At 37.6% G+C, this 23,771-nt stretch overlaps 1 protein-coding gene and 1 pseudogene across 5 annotated transcripts in view; one reads left to right on the top strand and one right to left on the bottom strand.

Annotated features, from left to right (window-relative positions):
- TNPO1 (transportin 1) overlaps nt 1–23,771 on the bottom strand; it is a 99,348-nt gene that overhangs the window by 27,897 nt on the left and 47,680 nt on the right. For all 5 annotated transcript variants that reach the window (XR_004026819.1, XM_030799139.1, XM_003266050.3 and 2 more), the window contains exons 6-11: nt 20,336–20,469; nt 13,369–13,450; nt 10,354–10,476; nt 8,755–8,873; nt 3,592–3,652; nt 2,869–3,037 (exon numbers count right to left, since the gene is read on the bottom strand). Coding sequence is in view for 4 of the 5 variants with exons in the window: in XM_030799139.1 (XP_030654999.1) it covers nt 2,869–3,037; nt 3,592–3,652; nt 8,755–8,873; nt 10,354–10,476; nt 13,369–13,450; nt 20,336–20,469 (688 nt within the window). In the remaining variant the exon portion in view is untranslated. The remainder of the gene's footprint in view (nt 1–2,868; nt 3,038–3,591; nt 3,653–8,754; nt 8,874–10,353; nt 10,477–13,368; nt 13,451–20,335; nt 20,470–23,771) is intronic.
- LOC100589504 lies at nt 6,827–7,229 on the top strand (annotated as a pseudogene).

Below are 23,771 nucleotides of genomic sequence, written 5' to 3'. Positions count from 1 at the left end.
CGTGTTCCTGAAAGTTCATGTATTAGAAACCTAACCCCTAAAGCAACAAAGATGGGAGGTGGGGCCTATCAAGAGATGATTAGGTCTTAAGGGTTCTGCCCTCCCAAATGGGTTAATGTCGTTATTGTAGGAGTGGGTTAGTTATCAAGAGAGTTGGCTTATTATAAGCGTGAATTGAGTTCTCTCTTAGGTGTGTCTTTCTGTCATCAGATGATGTTGCAAGGAGGTTCTCACCAGATGCAGCCCCTCCACTTTGAACTTCAGGTATCCTGTTATAGTAGCATAAAATGGACTAAGAAAATATTAAAAATTTCCAACGTGAACTAGGCATAGCAAATGGCTAATCACAAACTACTAGACAATAATAAAATCCTTAAAAAAAAAAAAAACCAAAAACCAAAACAAAACAAAACCATTACATTGGCCAGAAGTTAACACCTTACCCATCAACAAGGATCTTAGTTATACCACATGGTAGATCCATACAACTAAACAGTACACTGACATGCAACAAAAGGAAATCTAAATCTGTATGTACTGAGGAAGAATGAGGCATGTGATATACAGAAAGAAAGCAACAGAGTACATATAATCTGATTTCGCTTTTAGAAATTTGGCTTCTCCTCTAAAAAAGTTGTCTGTATGTTCTTCCAAGCACGCACAGAAAAACTTTTGGAAGGATACAAAGAATGGGATGTGACGAGGAAGTATTCCCCCATCCATGTATATTATTTTGTAGTTATCTGTGTAATGATCTTGAGCCATCCTGCTCCCCCAATCTGAAAGTAGGGATACACTGGGAGGTAATTTGTAATAGTAGTAAACACCACGTGTTGTCTTAACAAGTGAGACTTGGGTCCCAATATTAGATGTGCTATCAGTACTAGCTATGCTAATCTTGGGTAAATCTCTCTGCAGTTTTCTTGCCTATTCAAGGTTGTCGGAAATCTTAAATATGACTTTATTCTTACTTATGATTAAACAGACTTTGATATGCATGCAAAGTCCTTGGCCTAGTGCCTGGCACATTAGGCACTCTAAATAGAATGTTAGTTATAAGAAACTGAAGAGGCAACAGAGAAATTAGCATTATCTAACCAAATGAATAACACAGCTCAGACTGATAATGTCTGTTCTTAACTGCTTTAATCACAGTTATTAGAAATCCCAACACTTTGAACCAGAGTAGTGGCTCTAAACTGGGGTTGATTTTGTTCCCCCAGGAGATAATGGTTTGTCACAATTGTGTTTGTGCTGCTGACATCTTTGGGCAGAGGCCAGGGATGCTGCTTAACATCCCACAATGTGCAGGACAGCCTCCGCAACAAAGAATTACATGCATGATGTGGCATTCACATGTAGAAAAAAAAAAAAAAGAATTATGTGGCCCAAAATGCCAATAGTGCCAAGGCTGAGAAACCCTGAACTAGAGCAGTAGAGGTTTAAAATCCAGCAAGCAAGCAAAATCAGAACACAGGTGTTTAGGTTCATCCCCAATTAGGAAGTGTGGGCCAGAATGCTAGCTCCACCGGTGACATGATTTGCAGCTAAGGTTGGAAATTAACATATTTTAAAAAGCATATTTCATAAGTTTTGAATATAACAAAGCAACTTACATTATTTTAGAATTACCTATGATAGCCAATTCTCATGCAAATTACCACACAAAAAACACTCACGTTAGAAAAACCAAAAAAGCTTGTGGCAATGTTCTTACAGTATTAAAACAAACAGTCTTTTGAGAAATGGTAGTTTAAGAATATAGTAATAACAAAATAAGAGCAGGTCCACCAGGAAAATGCAAACCAAAACCACAAAATACCACTTCACATCCAGTAGAATGACTATAATAATAAAGAGATAATAAAGCAAGTGAGCATGTGAAGAAACTGGAACCCTCCAGACAACGCTGCTAGGAAAGCAGAATGGTGCAGTCACTTTGGAAAACACCCTGGTTATTTCTCAAAAGGTTAAACATACAGTTACCATATGACCCCAACAATCCTCCTCCTGAGTGTTTACCCAAGAGAACTGAATACAAATTGGGCCAGACACAGTGGCTCACGCCTGTAACCTTAGCACTTTGGGAGGGCAAGGCGGGTATAGAGCCCAACAGTTCAAGACCAGCCTGGGCAACACGGCAAAACCGTCTCTACCAAAAAAAAAAAAAAAAAAAAAAATCAGCCAGGTGTATTGGTGCGCACCTGTAGTCCCAGCTACTTGGGCAGCTGAGGTGGGAGGATCACCAGAGCCCGGGGAGGTCAAGGCTGCGGTGGGCTATGACTGCACCACTGCATAATCACGCTAGCCTGGGTGACAGAGACCTGTCTCAAAAAGAAAAACAAAGCAAAAAAACAAACAAAAAAAAAGTCTACACACAAAAATTATACCTGAGTATTTATAGCATCACAACTCAACAGCTACAAAAAGAGAAACACAAATGTCCACCAACCAATGAATGGAGAATATATGGCATATTACTACAATGAAATATTATTTCACAATACAAGTGAATGCTACCAACATGAACCGTGAAAACTTTATGCTAAGTTAAAGAAGATGGTCACAAAGGACAATGCATTGTATGACTCCATTTACATGAAATGTCTAGGATAGGCAAGCCCAGAGACAGAATATTGACTAGTAGTTGCCCAGAGCCAGTAAACAATAGGAAGTTACTGCTAAAGGGTATGGGTGATGAAAACATAGTCTACAACTGATTGTGGTAATGGTTGAACAGCTCTCTGAATATACTAAAAACCAATGAAATGTATACTTTAATGGTTAGTAAATTGTACAGTAGATGAATTATACCCCAATAAAGTTATCATCAAAGTAGGCAACTGTGCTTTTCCCTTTCTGACTTACTTAGATTCCAGTCAGAAATTGTATCATCATCATCAATTTCATCATCATCATCATCTTCCTCTTCAATTCCATCTTCATCATGCTGCTGAGCCACCGTCCTTGATCGGTGAAAACGTGGCCGTATATCCTGTTCACTATCAGGAATCGTTTCGTCTTCTTCAACATCACCCTGTTGTTTTTTTTTAAGAGAAATTTTTGGTGGCATTCATGATAGGCTAATATGTACATGAGTAAGAGAAACAGAATATCCAGAGATGGGGTCATGCACAGAATTCTCAACTATACTTCCAGAGTGATTAAGAACCACGCCCAAGTACAGAACATATTCATCATGGAGGGGCGAACAGACTGACGTAACACACCTGTTAGGTTATATGGCCCTTTAAGTCAACTACATGGCCTCCACTGGCTGGTATAATCTAAGTTACCTGAATCAAATTCAGAGCAGCATATATAAGAATGTTTTTAAAATAACTCCAAGTAATTAAGGGGAAATTAATAATAACCCACCAATGTCACCATCTAGTACCAAATTAAGCAAGAATGTATCATTACTCAAACTTATGCTTCTATCTTTAAACTTCTGTAACCTATTATGGATAACAGGAAGTCTATTTACAGGAGATCTATTCTCAATGAATGTTTTATTGGCCAAATCCAGCCAAAGATGTACTAAGTCAATATAAAAATCATGTTCCCTATTCATCAAAAAAGCTTCCTTACCTTAAGTAGGATAATATCTATATCTGAGTACTTCATGCCATTCACTAACACAGGAATCAACCTATAAAGAAAGAAATTCATGAAACAAAGACCTAAAGATCTCAACAGAATAATTAATAAGTCTTAACCTTACATGTACTAATAAAACCAATGAGATAATCAATGGTAATATTGTCTTTGAACTTATTCAGTGATATATGTCCGCTCTCATTAACTGAAGAAATGCTAATAGAGAAAAGGAAGCAGTGAAATATAAAATCCCCTGGATAGGTTTAAGAAATGTGGGCCAGCCAAACTTTCATGCTCAAAGTCCTTCTAAATTCTAAAATAGAAAGATTAGTAGTAATTAAACATTACATCTAGCATAATTTAACTAGGTAAGACTTGCAATACATAGAACTGCATTTTGTAAGATACAGGCATTTTGCAGGAGAACCAGGTGTATCTGGATCACTAACACTTTATCACTGATGACCTTTGTCAACAATTTCAGGGAAATGGTCAGGACAGACATCAGAATGTTAAGATAATGAAGAGTTAACAAGATGTGGGTTAAAGAAGTGAAGACAGTAAGTCCCACTCAAAAAAAGTTTTGAGTTTTTTTTTTTTTTTTGAAGACAAAAAACGGCAGCAAGTTATAAAGTTATGGAAAATGAGGCAACGAGGAGAAGCTAAGAGTGAATATTTATCTGGTACGGTGAGGGTCTTTGGGTATAAGAAAAATTTATATTATACAGACCTTAAGGAGAAAATTGGTTAGGAGAGAACAGCTCATATGAAATTACTATCTGTTAAGTTTTGGGGCAAGATAAAGGGTCACCTGCTTTCTTTATAAGCCTAAGTGCTCGAAGTGAATTAAGAGAACATCAAAAGAGTAATAAAGGTTTCAAACAGTTGCTCTTGGTGAATAAAAGATAAAAGCTGATCTGGAACATGAATTAGCAGATTGTGAAGAGACCACTTGCAGTTGAAGACCACAGATTTCTATAGCCAACAATCCCCCTGGGGGAGTGTAACTTTCCCCAAAGGCATTTGACAACCTGGTTAAAGAAAAGAATTCAGAGTTCAATTAGTCTAGAGCAGGGTAGATAGAAGTTTTGGGTTAGTATGGTTTATTTGTGGCTCTGATGTTTGTCAGATAGAGAATAAAAAGAATCAGATTAGGTCGAGGCAAGCAGACCATGAGGTCAGGAGTTCGAGACCAGCCCGGCCAACATAGTGAAATCCGGTCTCTACTAAAAATACAAAAATTAGCTGGACGTGGTGGCGCACGCCTGTAGTCCCAGCTACTCGGGAGGCTGAGGCAGGAGAATCACTTGAACCCGGGTGGTGGAGCTTGTAGTGAGCTGAGATCACGCCACTGCATTCCAGCCTGGGAAACAGTGAGACTCCATCTCAAAATAATAATAATAATAAAAAAAAATCAGATTAGAACACAAAGGTCAAGGGCCTTGGAATGGGGTGGCAGATGGGCCTACTAAGGTTTGCAAGAAATAAAGGACTGGCTGGTAAAGCTGGGCAATAAGAAAAAATGAGGTCAGAAAATAAGACAGAAATTCACTGTGACCATGTGGCAATTTGGCATTTGCCTGGCCAGGTCTAATCATGCTAGGCAAACTCTTATTTTTGAGCAGGTCTAATTGTGAAGATTTCTCCTGAAGCCCCCATGTAGCCATTGAAAATGAGTTTTTGTTTGTTTTGAGATGGAGTCTTGCTCTTGTCACCCAGGCTGGAGTGCAATGGCACGATCTTGGCTCACTGCAACCTCTGCTTCCTGGGTTCAAGCTATTCTCCTGCCTCAGCCTCCCAAGTAGCTGGGACTACAAGCATGCGCCACCATGCCTGGCTAATTTTTTATATTTTTAGTAGAGATGGGGTTTCACCACGTTGGCCAAGCTGGTCTTAAACTCCAGACCTCAGGTGATACACCCGCCTTGGACTCCCAAAGTGCTGGGATTACAGGCATAAGCCACTGCACCCAGTCAAAAACGAGTTTTTTAATGCAACATCACATAAAGTAATAACATAGACAATAAACGTTTACTGAATACTTAAATATGGGCTGAGCATTGGGTTGTTTTACATGGAAAATCCACACAACAGCCCTATAAGACATTAATGTACAAGAATAAAGGTGGGAAATAGCCAAAACAACTTGTAAAAACAAGAGAAATCAAGAGCTGCTATACCAGATCACAAAATACATTAATGTTCAATAATAAAAATAGTACTAGTTAAAAAAAAAATGAGAGACTATATAGCCCAGAATGATAATAGAACTTAATATCCTCCTTGTTACACTGGTGCATTTTTTTTCTGAGAAAGGGTCTCACTCTGTTGCCCAGGCTGGAGTGCAGTGGTGCCATCTCAGCTCATGGCTCACTGCAGTCTCTGCCTCCTGGGTTCAAGTGACTCTCCTGCCTCAGCCACCCAAGTAGCTGGAATTACAGGTATGTGCTGCCGCGCCCAGCTAATTTTTGTATTTTTGGTAGAGACGGGTTTCACCATGTTCCCCAGGCTGGTCTTGAACTCCTGAGCTCAAGCGATCTGCCTGCCTCAGGCTCCCAAAGTGCTGGGGTTACAGGCATGAGTCACTGTGCCCAGCCTACAATGGTGCTTTCTAAATGAGTTTATATTTATGAGCGATCTTGTTAACACATACAATTTTAATTCCTATGCAAACACTTTTTGCTCGTATTATACTAAGCAAGTGTGGTTAATAAATAGGAAAAACAAGTTATTTCATTGTGCTTTTTAATCTCAGCATCAGATTGATGTTGATATTCTGCTATCCTGTCAATACATTATCTAAAACAATAAAAACAGCTGCGTTTTATATACAACAGTGGCTCCCACTGGGTACCGTGGCCCATGGCTGTAATCCCAAAGTTTTGGGAGGCCAAGCAGTATGAATTGCTTGAGGCCAGAGGATCAAGACCAGCTTGGGCAATACAGTGAGACCTCCTCTCACAGTAGTAGGGAAGACATAAGTCAAACTCAGTCATGACTGGCTTGAGTTGTTTAATGTTGGCACTAATTAGCACAGCAAAATGGGTGGTGCTAATCTTTTAATTTCCTGCTTGGTTTAGGACTATTTGGATTATATTAGTGCAGTAATAGAGTTAGAGTACCTAGTTAAAATTCCATATTTTTAACATCATCTCTAATGTTATAACCTAGGTTTTCATTAGCATAGGTTTGTTACAGCATAGGTTTATGTTATAGCGTAGGTTTTCATTATAAAATAGTGAAGCAGCTGCTGCTGAAATTTGGGGGCAAATAACTGCAGCCTGCTGGGAATAGGACTTCTAAAAGGAAGTATGTCTGGAAGGCTATGGCCCAAGGCCTTTTCTGCTGGCTAAAAGCAGGGTCTCCAGAACCAAAGGAAACACACAGCTCTTCTTAAAATTGAAGATGTTGATGCATGAGGTGAAACAGAATTTTCTTTGGGCAAGAGATGTGCTTATGTACATAAAACAAAGAACAACTCAGAGACTCCCGGTGGCAAACTAAACAAAGCCAGAGTAATCTGGGCCCATGGAAACAGTGGCATGGTTCATGCCAAATTTCAAAGTAATCTTCCTGCTGAGACCACTGGACACAAAATCTGAGTGATGCTGTACCCCTCAAGGATTTAAACTAACGAAAAGTCAATAAATAAAAGTGGATTTCTGCTCTTGAAGAAAAAAAGAAAATCTCTGCATTTTTATAAAAATTAGTATCTATGACTTTTAGAATTATATGACCCCACAGAAACACGAACGTTATCATTAAAGTGGTATTACAAAGTAAAGAGAAAAGGAAGAACAATTAACAGATTTCCTAAAGAGAAAAAAATCCAGTCAGTGTATCTGGAGGGCAAGGTCAAGCAAGTATGATGCACCTTGCTTAACTTTACCCTCCAAATAAACTGACTGGAATTCTTGCTTTCTTGATGGAAAGAAAAAACTCAATTGACCATATGAAAATAGGAACATTCAAGTACCATAAACATCCAGAAAAAAAAAACCCTTTGCTATTAAGACGTATTAAAAACTTTTTTTTCGTTTTGTTTTTTTGCTTATCCAGATGGCTAAGATTTGAGAAATTAAAATTCATGGCTGGCAAAGTTGTGAAAGAACAGACACACAGTGAGGTATACAGTTCTATAAATTTCCTAGAGAACTATTTGGAATATTGTGAAAAAACGTTAAAATGCTCATATACTTTGACTCTGAGGAAAAAAATCACTCCTAGTAATTATAACAAAAAGAAACAACCTTTTATTGACAAAGAAAGATATTCACTCCAGGATTATTTATGAGGGGGAAAAAAAGCCAAAACAACCTAAATATTCAATGGCAGAGAACAGTCTCTCTCTTTCTCTCTATAGTGTACCCATATATAATCGTCAATTATGTAAATAAGGTTATGTATACCATGATAGAATAGCATACCTCCACTGAAGTTTTAAAGACTAATGACATGGAGGACAGCACACAGCATACAATAACTGAAAAGAACAAACCATTAAACAGTATATTTAAAATTTTAAGCACTAACTATAGGCGAGATGTCATGTTAATGTATTATATATTATTAAATCAAATTCCTTCTCAACCACCCTGAATACATGCTATTTAGTATACGGTACTTTCACAGAAAAGAACATTAGAAGATGACATAAAAAATACTACCAGTGATTACTCAGGGTGGTGAAAATGCAGAAAATATAGAATTTTCTGCAATTTAGTTTTCTCTCATGAGCTTATATTACTTTACTTTTAGAAAAATGGGCTTAACATCAACTAAATTTTATTTCATCACAACTAGTGGGAAATTATTTTTTGGAAAAAAACAAAACTTCACAAGAGTCTGTGGTTAAATAACAAGGATTGTTTTTTAAAAACAAAACCAAAAAAAAACCAAAAAAACCCCCACAAAAATACTGTGCTGTAAATTATCCAAAATCAATTACAATTTAGAAGAAACCATACTCACATAATTTTTTTAAAATAGGCAATTGCTTTTTGAAAAATCCCTTTACCGACAATAAAATTAAGTCTGGCTTCTTTAGAATCTCACTCCCTGATGGCAAAAGAATGAATTTTATAAAAACATGAAAATGAAGAATCACTTAAGAAATTAACGAACAAGGCAGCATTTAAAAGAGAGAACACTTACTTAGGAAGATGCCTTACAAGCACATCTTTGCATATTGGCTGTTCAGCTAAAGTTAGCCAAAATTCACAGGCTTCTAGAGCCACATTTTCATCTTGATCTTGAGTCCTCTGTAGCATGTACTGGAAACACAAGATCCTTAATATTAGTCAGTTTAAATCACACAATATCAATTCAGTCCTATAATCATGCAAGCTTTTGACCTTATGGTTTTCAACCTAGGCATTTTAATTTTTTTTTTTTGAGATAGAGTCTCACTCTGTCGCCCAGACTGGAATGCAGTGGCGCAATCTCGGCTCACTGCAAGCTCCGCCTCCCGGGTTCATGCCATTCTCCTGCCTCAGCCTCCCGAGTTGATGGGACTATAGGTGCCCGCCACCACGCCTGGCTAATTTTTTTGTATTTTTAGTAGAGACGGGGTTTCACTGTGTTAGCCAGGATGGTCTCGATCTCCTGACCTCGTGATCTGCCCGCCTCGGCCTCCCAAAGTGTTGGGATTACAGGTGTGAGCCACCGCGCACGGCCAGCATTTGAATTTTTAAAAAGTTTCCTAGGTGACTATAAAATACAGTTAAATTTAAGAAACACTGATTTAAACTGTTACTCAATGAAAAGTGTTCAGTGAATATATTATCTATTTCTGTGTAGTTTTTTTATGATACTACTGATTTTTTTGAAATGTGAATGTTAATCAAATATTAAGCCTTCTTAGAAACATAAAAAATTAAGAACTCATTATATATTTCTTAAAATGAAGACTCTACAACTACTCAAGCTGTCTCTTGTATATAGACTTTCACATATTTAAAGTGACATATACATACTGAAATTATAAAGATAATTTTTAATTTGGGAAGTAGTAGTGACATCTCTTAGTGTGAATATAATTTGTAATTCTCAACAAAATAGATTTCTCATGTCCTCTGAACACACCAAGCCAAATTCACTCATGTGATTTCACAATGTACCTGAGGGTAGAACTGTCAGCTAATAGATTGTACACATCCTCTTATGGACTGAAACATCTCACCTAACAAAATATGCCCATACAACAGTGTCATAGGCCAACCCCTATTACATGCTACATCATGTCCTACTCCTTTGCTACTGAGTACTGTGGAAGAACTGTAACATTATAAATTAGGCTCCCCAGCTGTGACCAAGCAACTGATAAAATTTCTTCACTTTAGTTAACACTAAACTTTCAATCAGTCCTGCCTGACTTTTCAAAGAAAAAACAGGCCTACCTTATGCAGCCATGTGTAAAGTTTTAAAACAGGAGTTGCTGCATACCATGAATGCTAGCCTTTTAACAGATCTTAGACTGCATCCTTTAAAAAAGATCCTCCCTTCTCTCTACCATATGGAACTTTGGAAGTGAAAAGGAGGCTCTAGATAACATACTACTTAAAACACTTCCAAAGTTATACAGTATGTACAACTATACCCAGAAATACAAAACTCCTCACAAAGATAACTTATAATTTTAAGACAATCCTAATTATTTTATAGTCCCCTTCCCATCCGGTATGTTGTATTTTCTATCTAGTATTTCTCTTAGGGAAAAGATGATGAAAGAGCCTTTATTTTAGCCAGTGTTACCTCAACTATATTATGCATGTGAGGAAGCAGGCGGTCCATTCGAACTTCGAGCAACATCACAAGTGCTCGGCACACATTTTTCCGTACCTCTGGTTCTTCATCACCAGCTAATGCAAAGAGATTCTGTTGCACAAGAAATAATTTTTTCTAGTTTTAGAAAGGCTTACACACAAGTTATAAGTAATCTGCAAGTTGGTGACATTTAAAGAAACCCTGCGAAGGTACCAAAAACTGACTGAATTGGCCTACAATATTAGATTATAAGAATTAAATGTGAAATGATAACTGACAAAGATTATGATTTTGATAAAAGATGAAGAGCTATTCTTTTCTGATAGAGTACAATCAGTTGTACTTTGAGGAAATTTTTAGTTTTTAAGAAACCATGTCATTAGGACATAGGAGCATTTGTTTGCTCACCCAGAAGCAGAGACAAAAGACTATTCCCTACCAACCCTGATTTTTAAGGTGAGAGGTGGTAATAGATTCAAGATTTATAAAAAGGTGATACAGATTCAATAATCGGCAAATATTAATATATACTGATTTTCTAACTTAACCCTAAAGTGATGTTCAATAAAATTAGTAATACATATTATGCTGTTCCCGTCTGCAAGGTAAAAAGCAATGTCTGAATGGACAATAGACTATTTTGTTTAATCTTCAAAACTCTAAGATGTTATTATTCAATTTTACAAATAAGGAAAGAAATTAATAGAAGTTAAGTAACTTGAAAACCAGCAGAAGATCTGAATCTGGCTTTCATGGAATCAGAGTTCACACATTCATTTCCCTATACCAACAAGCTTCCACTAGAAGAAAAAGACATCTCTCAGAGTGGGGATGTGAGAGGAAAACCAATGAAGCCTTCCTCATGTCACACATAAAGTCTTACTTTATTTACACATACATGTATTAAAAGCAGTAAAACAAGCATTTAAAAAGTAAGTAACATCCAACGTGTCCCACTGTCTTTTTCCGGGAAATCACAGAAATCTCTACAAAATGAACCTAAAATCTCATTACAAGAAAGAGGAGAAATTCAATGATCAAATGGGACACTGTGTGAAGTACTATTGCAGCATTTTTAAAATGTTGATTTCCCCAAGTCCTGCTTCCACATTTGACACTCAAAACTACGTAGTTCCTGTTTTAATTGTATTTTACATAGAAAAGAGCACTGTTTTCTCAGCAGGCATTGCCATTAACAGTACCTCCTCCATTAAATTTTATTAAAAGATTTCATTAATTTACTCTAGAGAACAGCAACTGGGTTGGGGGTGGGGATACCCAATGCCATCATCTTGCATTTGTCAGTTTTGTTACTACTGTCAATGAATACCCAGTTTTGCCAAGGTTATACATTATAGCCATGTACTGGTAACCAATAAACTTTTCATCAATATGTTAGACTTAGCAGACATACCATGAAAACAATGGCAAGTGAAGAAAATTAGTTTACTTATTCACTTGGCAAATTGCTATTGAGGGCCTACTATATGTTAGAGGCACTTCCTCTAGAGGTTTACTGTTTTTGTAGGGTGGAGAACTGGCTAAATCCTGTAGTACTATCAAGTAGTAAACAAATATTAACATATTTAATAGTAAAGCAAAATACTTTAAAATGTTAGAAAATGTTTCTGCCTCACTTGCTGAGTACAGTCCTATGAAATTTTTATTTTCAGAGATAATTCAATTTCATTTATTTTAGATTATATTTCCTTATAAGGTGCTGGTTTGTCTATCACTGTCCCCTTTATTTAACTGTGAAAGAGTAATACCAAAAGAAAACACCAGGATATAATTGCAACAGAAATACTACTATTAATACTTTAACAGCTAACATGAAGTGCTGGCTTACTCTGTGGCAGGCATTGTTCCAACTTACTTATATCAACTAGGTTTATAACAATCCAACAAGGTAGGTCAATTATTGACTCATTTTACAGATGATATAAAGAAAACATCAGTTAAATAAAGCATCTAAGGTTAAAAGCTACTAAACTGAGAAGCTGGGATTTGAACACCAATAGTCTACTCCAGACCTCTAGTATTATCCACTACATTATACCACCTCTAGGCTAGACTGAAAGAAAACACCTTGCGGGCATAAAGTTTAAGTATCCCTAGTATCAAACACAGTATCTGTTCCATAGCAGGTAGTAGTCAGTAAAACTACTTAAGACACATTTTGGTTTTAACTTGTAAATGGCTAAAGGATCTTTATGGCTACTACTCTATGTCTATTGGTAAAAGATGCTCAGAAAGAAGCTGGTCAATTTAAGTGACGAGAAAAAAAGTAACATAACCCGCCCCCACTCTTCCTTATAATTTCCCAACAGTAGTATCAGCAGTCTGACTTCTAAGGGACTTCTAAAATTCCATTTCATGAAAATAAAAGTGAAGGTGTTTAAGGAACTTTAACAATCCTTTTAATTGTTATCAAGTGGCAGAGATTTTGAAAAGAAATTGTGGTGCTTATGGTTCCTGGCCAGAAAATTATGCTTTCTTTCCGCTTTTATCAGAAAGTTCAAAATACCTTTAAGAGTCTATTATTCCTGATGCCTCTAATTTTACAATGGAAACCAATGGAAAATACTGTCCTTGTAGTCTGTGCCTTCAGATTCTACCAAATCAACTTAATCTAACCTCACCAATTTTTCGCATTTCAAAAACTGCATGAGCTGAGGGACTTGGTTTCCATATGCCATTTGAACAGTATATTGAAGGAAAAATTTTTTGAAGTAGTCAAGATACTAAACATCCCCCGCCACCAAAACCAGTGTTTGTAGAATGATACAAGTAGAAAAATTAGTAAAAGTGCTTTCTCAGCTAACAAAAGTTACAGTCTATCCCATATCCAGTTTTAATACTATCAGAAATCATTTAATTAAATATTGGGTTTAGAATTATAAATGATTCTTGTTTTAAAGCAAAACTACATGCAGTTAGCATCACCTAACCTTCTCGAAAAAACAGTTGGGGGGTGGGGAGGGAGACAAGAACAAGTCTTACCTCAATAAAAGAATCAATGTGCAACATCAGAGCTTGAGTCCTACTGATGATAAACTGATTGACACACGCAACAGCGTGAGACCTAGAAACAAAGTTTAAAATTTAACATATGCTGATTGTAACTTTGTTCTATCTATAGAAAATTGGTAAAAACATTCCTCCATAAAAATATTACGGTATGTCTATCAATATACCCACTAAAAAGAATAAGTCAAACTTCTGTATCAACAAGGAAAGAATTTGAATGATATATTAAGTGCAAAATGCAAGTTGCAGAGCAATATGTATTTCTAAGCAACTGAAAAATGTTAGAAAGGACATGTGCAAATTTTTAATAGTGCATACCCCTAAAGAGTGGAGGCTGGGGAGGGGCAAACTTTTTTTTTTTAGATACCTACAGATTTAAAAATGATAGGTAAACATTCCTTTTGAAACTAAAAATGGAGAATAGTCCATGTGTTCTGGTCAGCAGTTCTTATTGGCACCACCTCTAAAAATTTACTCTTAATCTAATCATTTCTCACTGCTTTCACTTCTCTCATCCAAGCCATGATCTCTGATCCCTTACTAGGGTTGACGAAATAGGCTGTACTTGGTTTCCTGACTTCCATTGTGCCAAACCCCACTACAGCCTGTTTGACACACACAGACCACACTATACTCTCATTCAGATTGCTGCAATGAAACAATCTACTTTTTCTACAAAAGGTCAAACAGTAAATATTTTAAGCTTCGTGGGCCACATGAAGACCTTTGTTGTCATTTTTTTCCCTCTTAATTACAACCTCTTAAATTTAAAAATCATCCTTACCTTGCAGGTCATGGGCTAAATTTGGCTCCATGGGACATAGTTTGCTGACTACTTGCCTAGACATTCCTTTATACTGTGGCTCCTCCCTTACCCCCTAACTTCAATTCCCATTATGCTGCTACAGCCCAAAGTTTCTTTCTTTTGTCACTCTAAAAGGCTGATTCCTAATTCCAGAGACTTCTCACTTGCTGTTCTGTCTTAAACATTCTTCACCACCTTTCAGACTCACTTCCTTACTTTGTTCAGTCTTTGCACAAATGTTTCCTTTACAGAGAGCCATTTATATAAAGTATCTCTGAATCACTGTCTATCCCTGATCTCATTATTTTTCCATTGTACTTATCACTGTATGAAATCATATTACTTATTCATTATCTGTCCTGTCTCCTCTTCTGAAATATAACCCCATGAAAACCTTTCTTTGTCTTAACCACTGTGCCAAAAACAGTTGATTTTTGGTTCTGCAGTTACAGCAAAGCACATAAACATTTACTAAGATAACATTAAGTGAAAAAAGCATACTATGGGGAGCTCAACCACTTAAATGTGCAACACAGGGTAAGCTACCTATGCTTTAAAGTCTGTTTTTCTCATTCTATAAAACTACTACTGGCTGGGCGCAGTGGCTCACGCCTGTAATCCTAGCACTTTGGAAAGCTGAGGCAGGCGGATCACTTGAGGTCAGGAGTTCTAGACCAGCCTGGCCAACACTGAAACCTTGCCTCTACTAAAAATACAAAAATTAGCCAGGCCTGGTGATGCATGCCTGTAATCCCAGCTACTTGGGAGGCTGAGGCAGGAGGCAGGAGGCAGGAGAATCGCTTGAACCCGGGCAGCGGAGGTTGCAGTGAGCCGAGATCACACCACTGTACTCCAGCCTGGGCGATGGAGTGAGACTCAGTCTCAAAAAAAAAAAAAAAAAAAACCCAAAAAACTCTGTCTCAAAAACAACAACAACAATCTACAATTCATTCATCTGTTGGGGGGATTAAACTACATGAGCTAATACATATGTTAAGTACTTGGCATAGTAAACAAATGGAAAAAAAATACAATAAAGTCTTTTAAAGGGCCTTTAAATCAACAACAAAAATATTTTAACTTGCATTTTTTTTGTGTGCATGTGAGGCAAAATTTAAAGGCAGAAATCTCTCCTATCCCCAACCTCCAGAGGCACCTACTACTAGCCTCCCCAAACAATTTTTAGAAACTTGGGAACAGTTAGGATTTACATTTTAAATTAAAAAAAAACAGTTTGATATGCTTTCTTTAGAAGTTTAATATAGTTTCTATACATCAGCAATGAAGAAAAAAACTAGAAAGTGTAACTTAAATGCTACCATTTACAATAGTATCATAAGACCAAGTGCCTGGGAATACATTTAATATAATATGTTCAAAGCCTCTAAAAAGAAAAGTATAAAACTTTATTAAAAACAAGCAATTGGCCGGGCATGGTGGCTCATGCCTATAATCCCAGCACTCTGGGAGGCTATGGTGGGCGGATCACCTGAGGTCAGGAGTTCAAGACCAGGCTGGCCGACATGGTGAAACCCCATCTCTACTAAAAATAAAAAAATTAGCTGGGAGTGATGGCATGCGCCTGTAATCCCAGCTACTTGGGAGGCTGAGGCAGGAGAATCGCTTGAACCTGGGAGGTGGAGGTTGCAGTGAGCAGGGATAATGCCATTGCACTCCAGTCTGGGAGACAAGAGTGAAACTCCATCTCAAAAAAAAAAAAAAAAAAAGCAATTAGTATTGTGAAAATGACAATTTCTCCTAAGTTGATCTACAAATTTAATGTTATTCCAATGTAAATTCCAAAAAGGCTTTTCATAAAACTTGACAATTCTAGAATTTATAAGGAAGAGAAAAGGCATTCCTACTGTCCTACTGTAAGCTCTAAATATCATTTCCCAATAAAAGGAATCAGATCTAGGCCAGAAATACAGATGATAAACTTGGAATGCTATGGATATCTGTGTATATAAAAATAAAACTTCCTTGTATTGATTTCTGGTAATCAAAGGCAATAACAAAGGCAGAGTAATTACTCATGTCACATATTCATAATCAACATCAATTTGTTAATTAGATCTGATACTATATAAATGGCATTTGTTTGTGAAGAATGAATTTTTTTTCCAATATGATCTCTTCCTTATAGATTATTAGAAAATATTCCCCCTAGAAACATCTGAGGTATTTAGTAAGCTCAGAGTAATTCTGCTAAATCATGTATATTTTCAATTCTAATTTCTCATCCTGAAAGTCTGCATATTCCAGGTCAAATTCTGATTTTTAGCCTTTCTTCAACTCATATTTTTATAAGGTAAAACTGTTCTTATTTATTTTTTTGAGATGGAGCCTCACTCTGTCACCCGGGAGGGAGTGCAGTCGTGCAATGTCGGCTCACTGCAACCTCCGCCTCCTGGGTTCAAGTGATTCTCCTGCCTCAGCCTCCCGAGTAACTGGGATTACAGGTGCATGCCACCATGCCAGGCTAACTTTTGTATTTTTAATAGAGGTAGGGTTTTGACATGTTGGCCAGGCTGGTCTCCAACTCCTGACCTCAGGTGATCCACTTGCCTCAGCCTCCCAAAGTGCTGGGATTACAGGCGTGAGCCACTATGCCCTGCCATTTATTATTTTAAAAGTTCTGCCAAATTTATATGTTGTAAAACTGTAGGCCTTATTTTCATTCCATTCTGGGACAGAATATAAATTTACCTTATAAACAGGAGTAACATTACCCAAAATTTTTTTCAAGTTGAGATAAGCCAGAACACAATAAAAATATGGAAAAATTATCTTAATATAGTTTGAGCTGTTTGTACAACTCTTTCCTTGCTGTGTAGAAATTCATTGCAATATGTTATAAACTTTTTTTATTTTGAGACGGAGTTTTGCTCTTGTTGCCCATGCTGGAGTTGCAATGGCACGATCTCGGCTCACTGCAACCTCCACCTCCCGGATTCAAGTGATTCTTATGCCTCAGCCTCCCGAGTAGCTACAATTACAAGTGCCCGCCACCACGTCCAGCTAATTTTTTGTATTTTTAGTAGACACAGGGTTTCACCATGTTGGCCAGGCTAGTCTTGAACCCCTGACGTCAGGTGATCCACTGCACCCAGCCTAAACTTCAAGTAACTGCAACTTGTTAAAAAAAGAAAAAAGCCTCAAAACACTCCAATTTTTGCTCTAAGATATAACAGAATTCAATTTGAAGCTTTAGCCTTGAAACAGCAATGGAATAAAATAAAGGGCCCATTAATACACCTATGCACGCATATAACTAAGCATATATAACAGAGATGACATTTTAAAATGATGGGGAAAAGGGACTTCATAGTGACAGCAAGAAAAGTTACCTAAATGGAAAAGACAGAAGGTTTATCTATCTCGTAACACACCCACAAATGCCTGATACATTAAGCTCTTTTTTTTTTTTTGAGATGGAATCTTGCTCTGTCTTCCAGGCTGGAGTGCAGTGGCACAATCTCAGCTCACTGCAAGCTCCGCCTCCCGGGTTCACGCCATTCTCCTGCCTCAGCCTTCCGAGTTGCTGGGACTACAGGCGCCTGCCACTATGCCCGGCTAATTTTTTGTATTTTTAGTAGAGGTGGGGTTTCACCATGTTAGCAAGGATGGTCTCGATCTCCTGACCTCGTGATCCGCCTGCCTCGGCCTCCCAAAGTGCTGAGATTACAGGTGAGAGCCACCGCGCCCGGCCATATTAAGCTCTTAAATGTCAAAAAGCCCTTAACATTTTAAACTCTTAGTAAAGACAAAAAGGGATTAAGATATTCTCTACACACATAACTGATAAAGGATGAGAATTCCTGTAAATCAATGGAGTACAAATAACCTAGTAGAAAAAAGGAAGAGACAAGAACAAGATAAAGGCAATAAACATACAAGATTTTCAACATCATTAATGACAGCAGAGTATTATCAAGACCATAATGAAACACCAAATATCTATTTGATCGGCAACACTTAAAAAATATGCTAATTGTCATGCAATGGAGTATTACAGAGGAGTCAAAATGAGCTATAGTGATTCAGTACAGATGAATGCAACATAACATTAAAGTTGCCTACGTCTACATTCAGTACTGTGCAGTTCTTACAATGCTAAAAACTAAGATATGTATCACCCTTTGCATATGCATGCAATAAAATTATCTATCAAGAAATGTAAGGGAAATATGAAATTGGGATTTAGATGTAGACTGTTGTCAAGGTCTTCATTTTGTTTCAGGTGGTGGATCTGATTGCTTATGTTATTAAAAATAATATATAACTAAAGGCTAAATATGAGTAGGCCATGATGAGAATGTCATCAACTAAGAATAATTCAATTCTGAGTACTTCAAGTCTGATAAAATGGTTCTTATTTTTAAATTGTTTAATCATTGCCTATAGAACTAGGCAATATAGTTTCCTATACTCTAATTTTATATTCTTGAAGTCCAACAGTTATGTTGAGAGAGAACGCTTAAGAGTACATAGCAAATGCCAGTTAAACTATATTAATAAGGTATTAAATAATGTAGAATGACATCATATTAAAGATGGATGATACATTTAGTATATATTTATAGCAGATAGTTATTTACCCAAATATACATTAAAAAGAAATGCTAAAAGTATGTACAACAGAATCTCAAATGAGTATTAATCAACATTCACGGAACGGAATTTTTTTCCAGACAGGGTCTTATTCCATCACTCAGGCTAGAGCACAGTAGCTCACTGCAGCCTTGAATTCCTGGGTTCAAGTGATTCTCCTGCTTGAGCCTCCAGAGTAGCTAGACTATAGGCACACACATCACTACACTCGGCTAATTTTTTAAACGTATTTTTTGTAGAGAAAGGGTCTTGCTATGTTGCCCAGGCTGATCTCTAACTCCTGGCCTCAAGCAATCCTCCTGCCTCAGCCTCCCAAAGCGCTGTGATTTTAGGTGAAATATTTCTGAATTGCTCAACTTTACCTAATATTTTAATCAAATGACCATCTACAAAATAAAAATCGTGAAAAAATATTTATTAATATTTAATATCCAGCAATGGTGTTATCAATTACCAGAAATATAGTTTTTGGATTTTTTCTGTTTTTCTTTTTTGAGACAAGGTCTTGTTCTGTCACCCAGGCTGGAGTGCAGTGGTACGATCTCAGTCCACTGCAACCTCCTCCTTCTGGGCTTAAGCAATCCTCTCACCTCGGCCCTCCAAGTAGCTGGGACCACAGGTGTGTGACACCATGCCCAGCTAATTTTTATATTTTTTGTACAGATGGGGTCTCATCATGTTGCCCAGGCTGGTCTTGAACTCCTGAACTCAAGCGATCCACCCACCTGGGCCTCCCAAAGTGTTAGGATTACAGGCATGAGCCACCAGTCCCAGCTGTTTTTTTAATTACTGAGAATCAGTCACAAAAAGTGAAGTAGGTATATTACTACATTTTCATTATCTTAGTTAAAATGTTAAAAGGGGGAAACTTCCTGGAAATGTGAACTCCTATCAACTATGCCAGAAATAACAACATTATAATAATGTTGTAATAATGGAAAACCAAATACCTGCATGTTCTCACTTATAAGTGGGAGCTAAACATTTGGTACACATCCACATAAAGATGGGAACAACAGACACTGGGGAATACAAGAAGGGGGAGGGAGAGGGCCAAACCAGCTAATGGGTACTACGCTTACCACCTAGGTGATGGATTCATTTGTACTCTAAACCCCCAGCATCACGCAATACGCCTTTTTAACAAACCTGCACATGTATCCCAATTCTAAAATCAAAGCTTAAAAAAAAAAAAAAAAAAAAAAACAAAACAAAACACAAAAACCCACAACTAATCCTGGCCTTAAATAAAGGAAGTTAGAAGATGCCTGTTAACTATCATGAATATAATTAACCACTATAAAAGGCACAAAACCTTTATCATGTTTAACGAAAATTTCCTCACAAAGAGTCAACATTTCACAGGTTTTGTTACTGAAGTAGTCAATTTCAATTATGTAAGTTCACCTCTCTGGAACATCCAATATCTTTTGCTAATGTCAAAAACATTAGGTAATGAAAACTAAGATAATGGTCAGGTTTATATCAGAGTTAATCAATTAGTACTGGCAATATAAGTACCTTATTTTTGGACTACTATGCTTGAAGAACTGTAAAAATTTGGGAATCATGATGTTGAGAGGACGATCTAAAACATCACTATCTAAAATCTCAGCAGAATCTTCACAAATCTTCTGAAGGGCACCAAATGCTCCCTGTAAGAGACACACTTAAATTATTAGAATTTGTTAAAAATGAAGCCATTTGAAAACAAACTGAAGAATGCTGATTAATTTGTATGGACTAATGTTCTCAGCCCTCATAAATGCCTTCTAAAATCCATAAATTTAATCATTCATTTTTTTTTTTTTTTTTTTTTTTTGAGACGGAGTCGGTCTGTCGCCCAGGCTGGAGCGCAGTAACACAATCTTGGGTCACTGCAACTTCTGCCTCCTGGGTTCAAGTGACTCTCCTGCCTCAGCCTCCCGAGTAGCTGGGATTACAGGTGCCTGCCATTGTGCCCCGCTCAGTTTTGTATTTTTAGTAGAGATGGGGTTTCACCATGTTGGCCAGGCTGGTCTCAACTCCTGACCTCAGCTGGTCTGCCATCCTCAGCCTCCCAAAGTGCTGGGATTACAGGCGTGGGCTACCATGCTGGCTCTAATATTCAATTTTAAAACAAATTATTATATCACTGAGTATGTAAAAATCTCAGTTAAAATACAAGGGTATATTTTAGTTTTAGCATTAAATGACTTAGAAGTGGAGGATATTTTGGTTGGCCGGAATTAAATACCAGTTTGTTTAAATTAAATATAAAACTCTACATTTACATAGAAGAGTATTTAACCACTGTAATACTTTTCTTTTTGAAGCACAGAGAGGTCATTAATACCCCTAAAAAGTTACTTAGGCCAGACGTGGCTCACGCCTGCAATCCCAGCACTTTGGGAGGCCAAGGCAGGTGGATTACCTGAGGTCAGGAGTTCGAGACCAGCCTAGCCAACATGGTGAAACCCCATCTCTACTAAAAACAAAAAAATTAGCTGGGCGTGGTGGTGCATGCCTGTAATACCAGCTACTCTGGAGGCTGAGGCATGAGAATCACTTGAACCTAGGAGGCAGAGGGTACAGTGGGCCGAGACGGCACCACTGTAGCCTGGGTGAGACAGAGCGAAACTCTGTCTCAAAAAAAAGAAAAAAAAAAAGTTACTTACATATAGAAAAAAAAAGTTACTTACATATAAAAGTATTCACTGGGTAACTCGTGACAAAATCTGTTGCAAGGGCAGGCAATGCAAATTGGCAACCATTTTCCTATAACCATTTTAATACTAAAGGGGATAATCCAGAGCCTTTGTACATAACATGTAACCTACTAGCTACCCACCCACCTACTTTACTGTTTATATTATATAATGCCATCAGCAGCAACTTGATGCTTATTCTCCATAGTACAGTTTTAAAGTGTCCAACAGAAGGTAAAATCCTTTAAGGAAATTACCCAACATCCTTTTAGATTTTATAATATCTTAAAAATACTAAATCTGAAAATATTTTTAAGCCAAAAATTTAATCAATATATTAAATTTCAGTCTTCAATTTAATATGCATTAAATATCAGGAATTTTAATTGTCATGCTAAAATAGTCATATTTAATTATTACGGTTTTTTTTTTTAAAGCTTTACTTCTGAAAGCCTATTACATCAAATTAAATGTGAACTTGTTACCCATGTGGCAATTAAAAATTTCAAATAAGAACAAACATTTAACTATCACTCCATACCAACATTTGGAAAACCACTATCTTTAGTTCAGATGGATGGGAATATTGTTTATTTACAGTATGACTTCTATATAGTACACTACCTCAACAATTTCACAATTACTGCAGCTTAAATTTTTTATTCTTGGAAAGCACTTGCTTAAAATTTTGATCTTCTTTTATGTTATTACCATCACACCAAAGCACTATTTAAATACAATCAACTGTCACATGATGACTTATTATTTAGCTTTTCTGTAATCTCTAATCTTATCAGTGTATTTCCAAAGCTTTTTTGTTTTGTTTTGTTTTGAGATGGCTGGGGTGCAGTGGTGCAATCTCAGCCCAATGCAATCTCCGCCTCCTGGGTTCAAGCGATTCTCCTGCCTCAGCCTCCCAAGTAGCTGAGATTACAGGCATTCGACACCATGCCTGGATAATTTTTTATTTCAGTAGAGATGGGGTTTCACCATGTTGGCCAGGCTGGTCCCTCAAACTCCTGACCTCAAATGATCCACCGGCCTCAGCCTCCCAAAGTGCTGGGATTACAGGTGTGGGCCACCACAGCCTCCTGAGTAGCTGGGACCACAGGCACACATCACCACACCTGGCCAATTTCTTCTAATAGGGTTTTACCACATTGCCCAGGCTGGTCTTGAACTCACGCAATCCACCCACCTAGGCCTTGGGATTACAGGTGTGAGCCACCATGCCCGACTGTTTTTTTTTTTTCCCTTTTAGGTTAGGTTATTCCTGTGGGGTTTTTTTTGTTGTTGACAGCTTATTCCTGTGCCCGCCCTGCCTTCAACCTCCGCTCTTTGAGAGGTAGAGGAGTCACTGCTTTATAGAGTCAAAACACCAAATATGGTTTCCACAAAAAATAGATTTCTACCCAAATCTGAAGTCTGTTAATTAAAGAAATACTTAAGTATCCACTAACCATGAGAAATCATCCTCTCTCCCCAAACGAAAAGGATGCTAGTGATCTAATCAGTGGCAAAAACAAAACAAAACAAAACGAAAACAAAACAAAAAAACCCACAGGTCAGAGTTAATGTATGATTAAAACTAAGACAATGGTCTGGCACAGTGCCTCACACCTGTAATCCTAACACTTTGGGAGGCTGAGACAGGTGGATCATTTGAGGCCAGGGGTTCAAGACCAGCCTGTCCGACATGGTGAAACTCTGTTTCTACTAAAAATACAAAAAAATTAGGCGGGTGTGGTGGCTCATGCCTGTAATCCCAGCTACTCGGGAGGCTAAGGTGGGAGAATCACTTGATTCTGGGAGGCAGAGGTTGCAGTGAGCCGAGATTACGCCACTGCACTTCAGCCTGGGCAACAGAGCGAGACCCTGTTTGAAACAAACAAACAAAAAAAAAACGAAGACAAGTTTAGTGAAGTGCAGTGGCTCATGCCTGTAATCCCAGCACTTTGGGAGGCTGAGGCTGGAGGACTGCTTGAGCTCAAGAGTCCAGGGTCAGCCTGAACAACAGCGAGACCCCATCTCTACCAAAAGAAAAGAAAAAATTAGTCTAGCATGGTAGCACACGCCTGTAGTCCCCACTACCTGGGAGGCTGATGTAGGAGGATTGTTTGAGCCCAGGAGGTTGAGGTGAGCTATGATGGTGCCACTGCACTCCAGCCTGGGCGACAGAGTGAGACCCTGTCTCAAAAAAAAAAACAACAACAAAAAACACAAGTTCAGCATCCCTTAGATATCTCACATAAGAGGCATAAAAACAATTT

This window comes from Nomascus leucogenys, chromosome 18, assembly GCF_006542625.1.
Source record: "Nomascus leucogenys isolate Asia chromosome 18, Asia_NLE_v1, whole genome shotgun sequence".
Classification (NCBI taxonomy): domain Eukaryota; kingdom Metazoa; phylum Chordata; class Mammalia; order Primates; family Hylobatidae; genus Nomascus; species Nomascus leucogenys.
The sequence above is the reverse complement of the archived record's forward strand: the minus strand, read 5'-3'. Positions and strand labels throughout refer to the sequence as shown.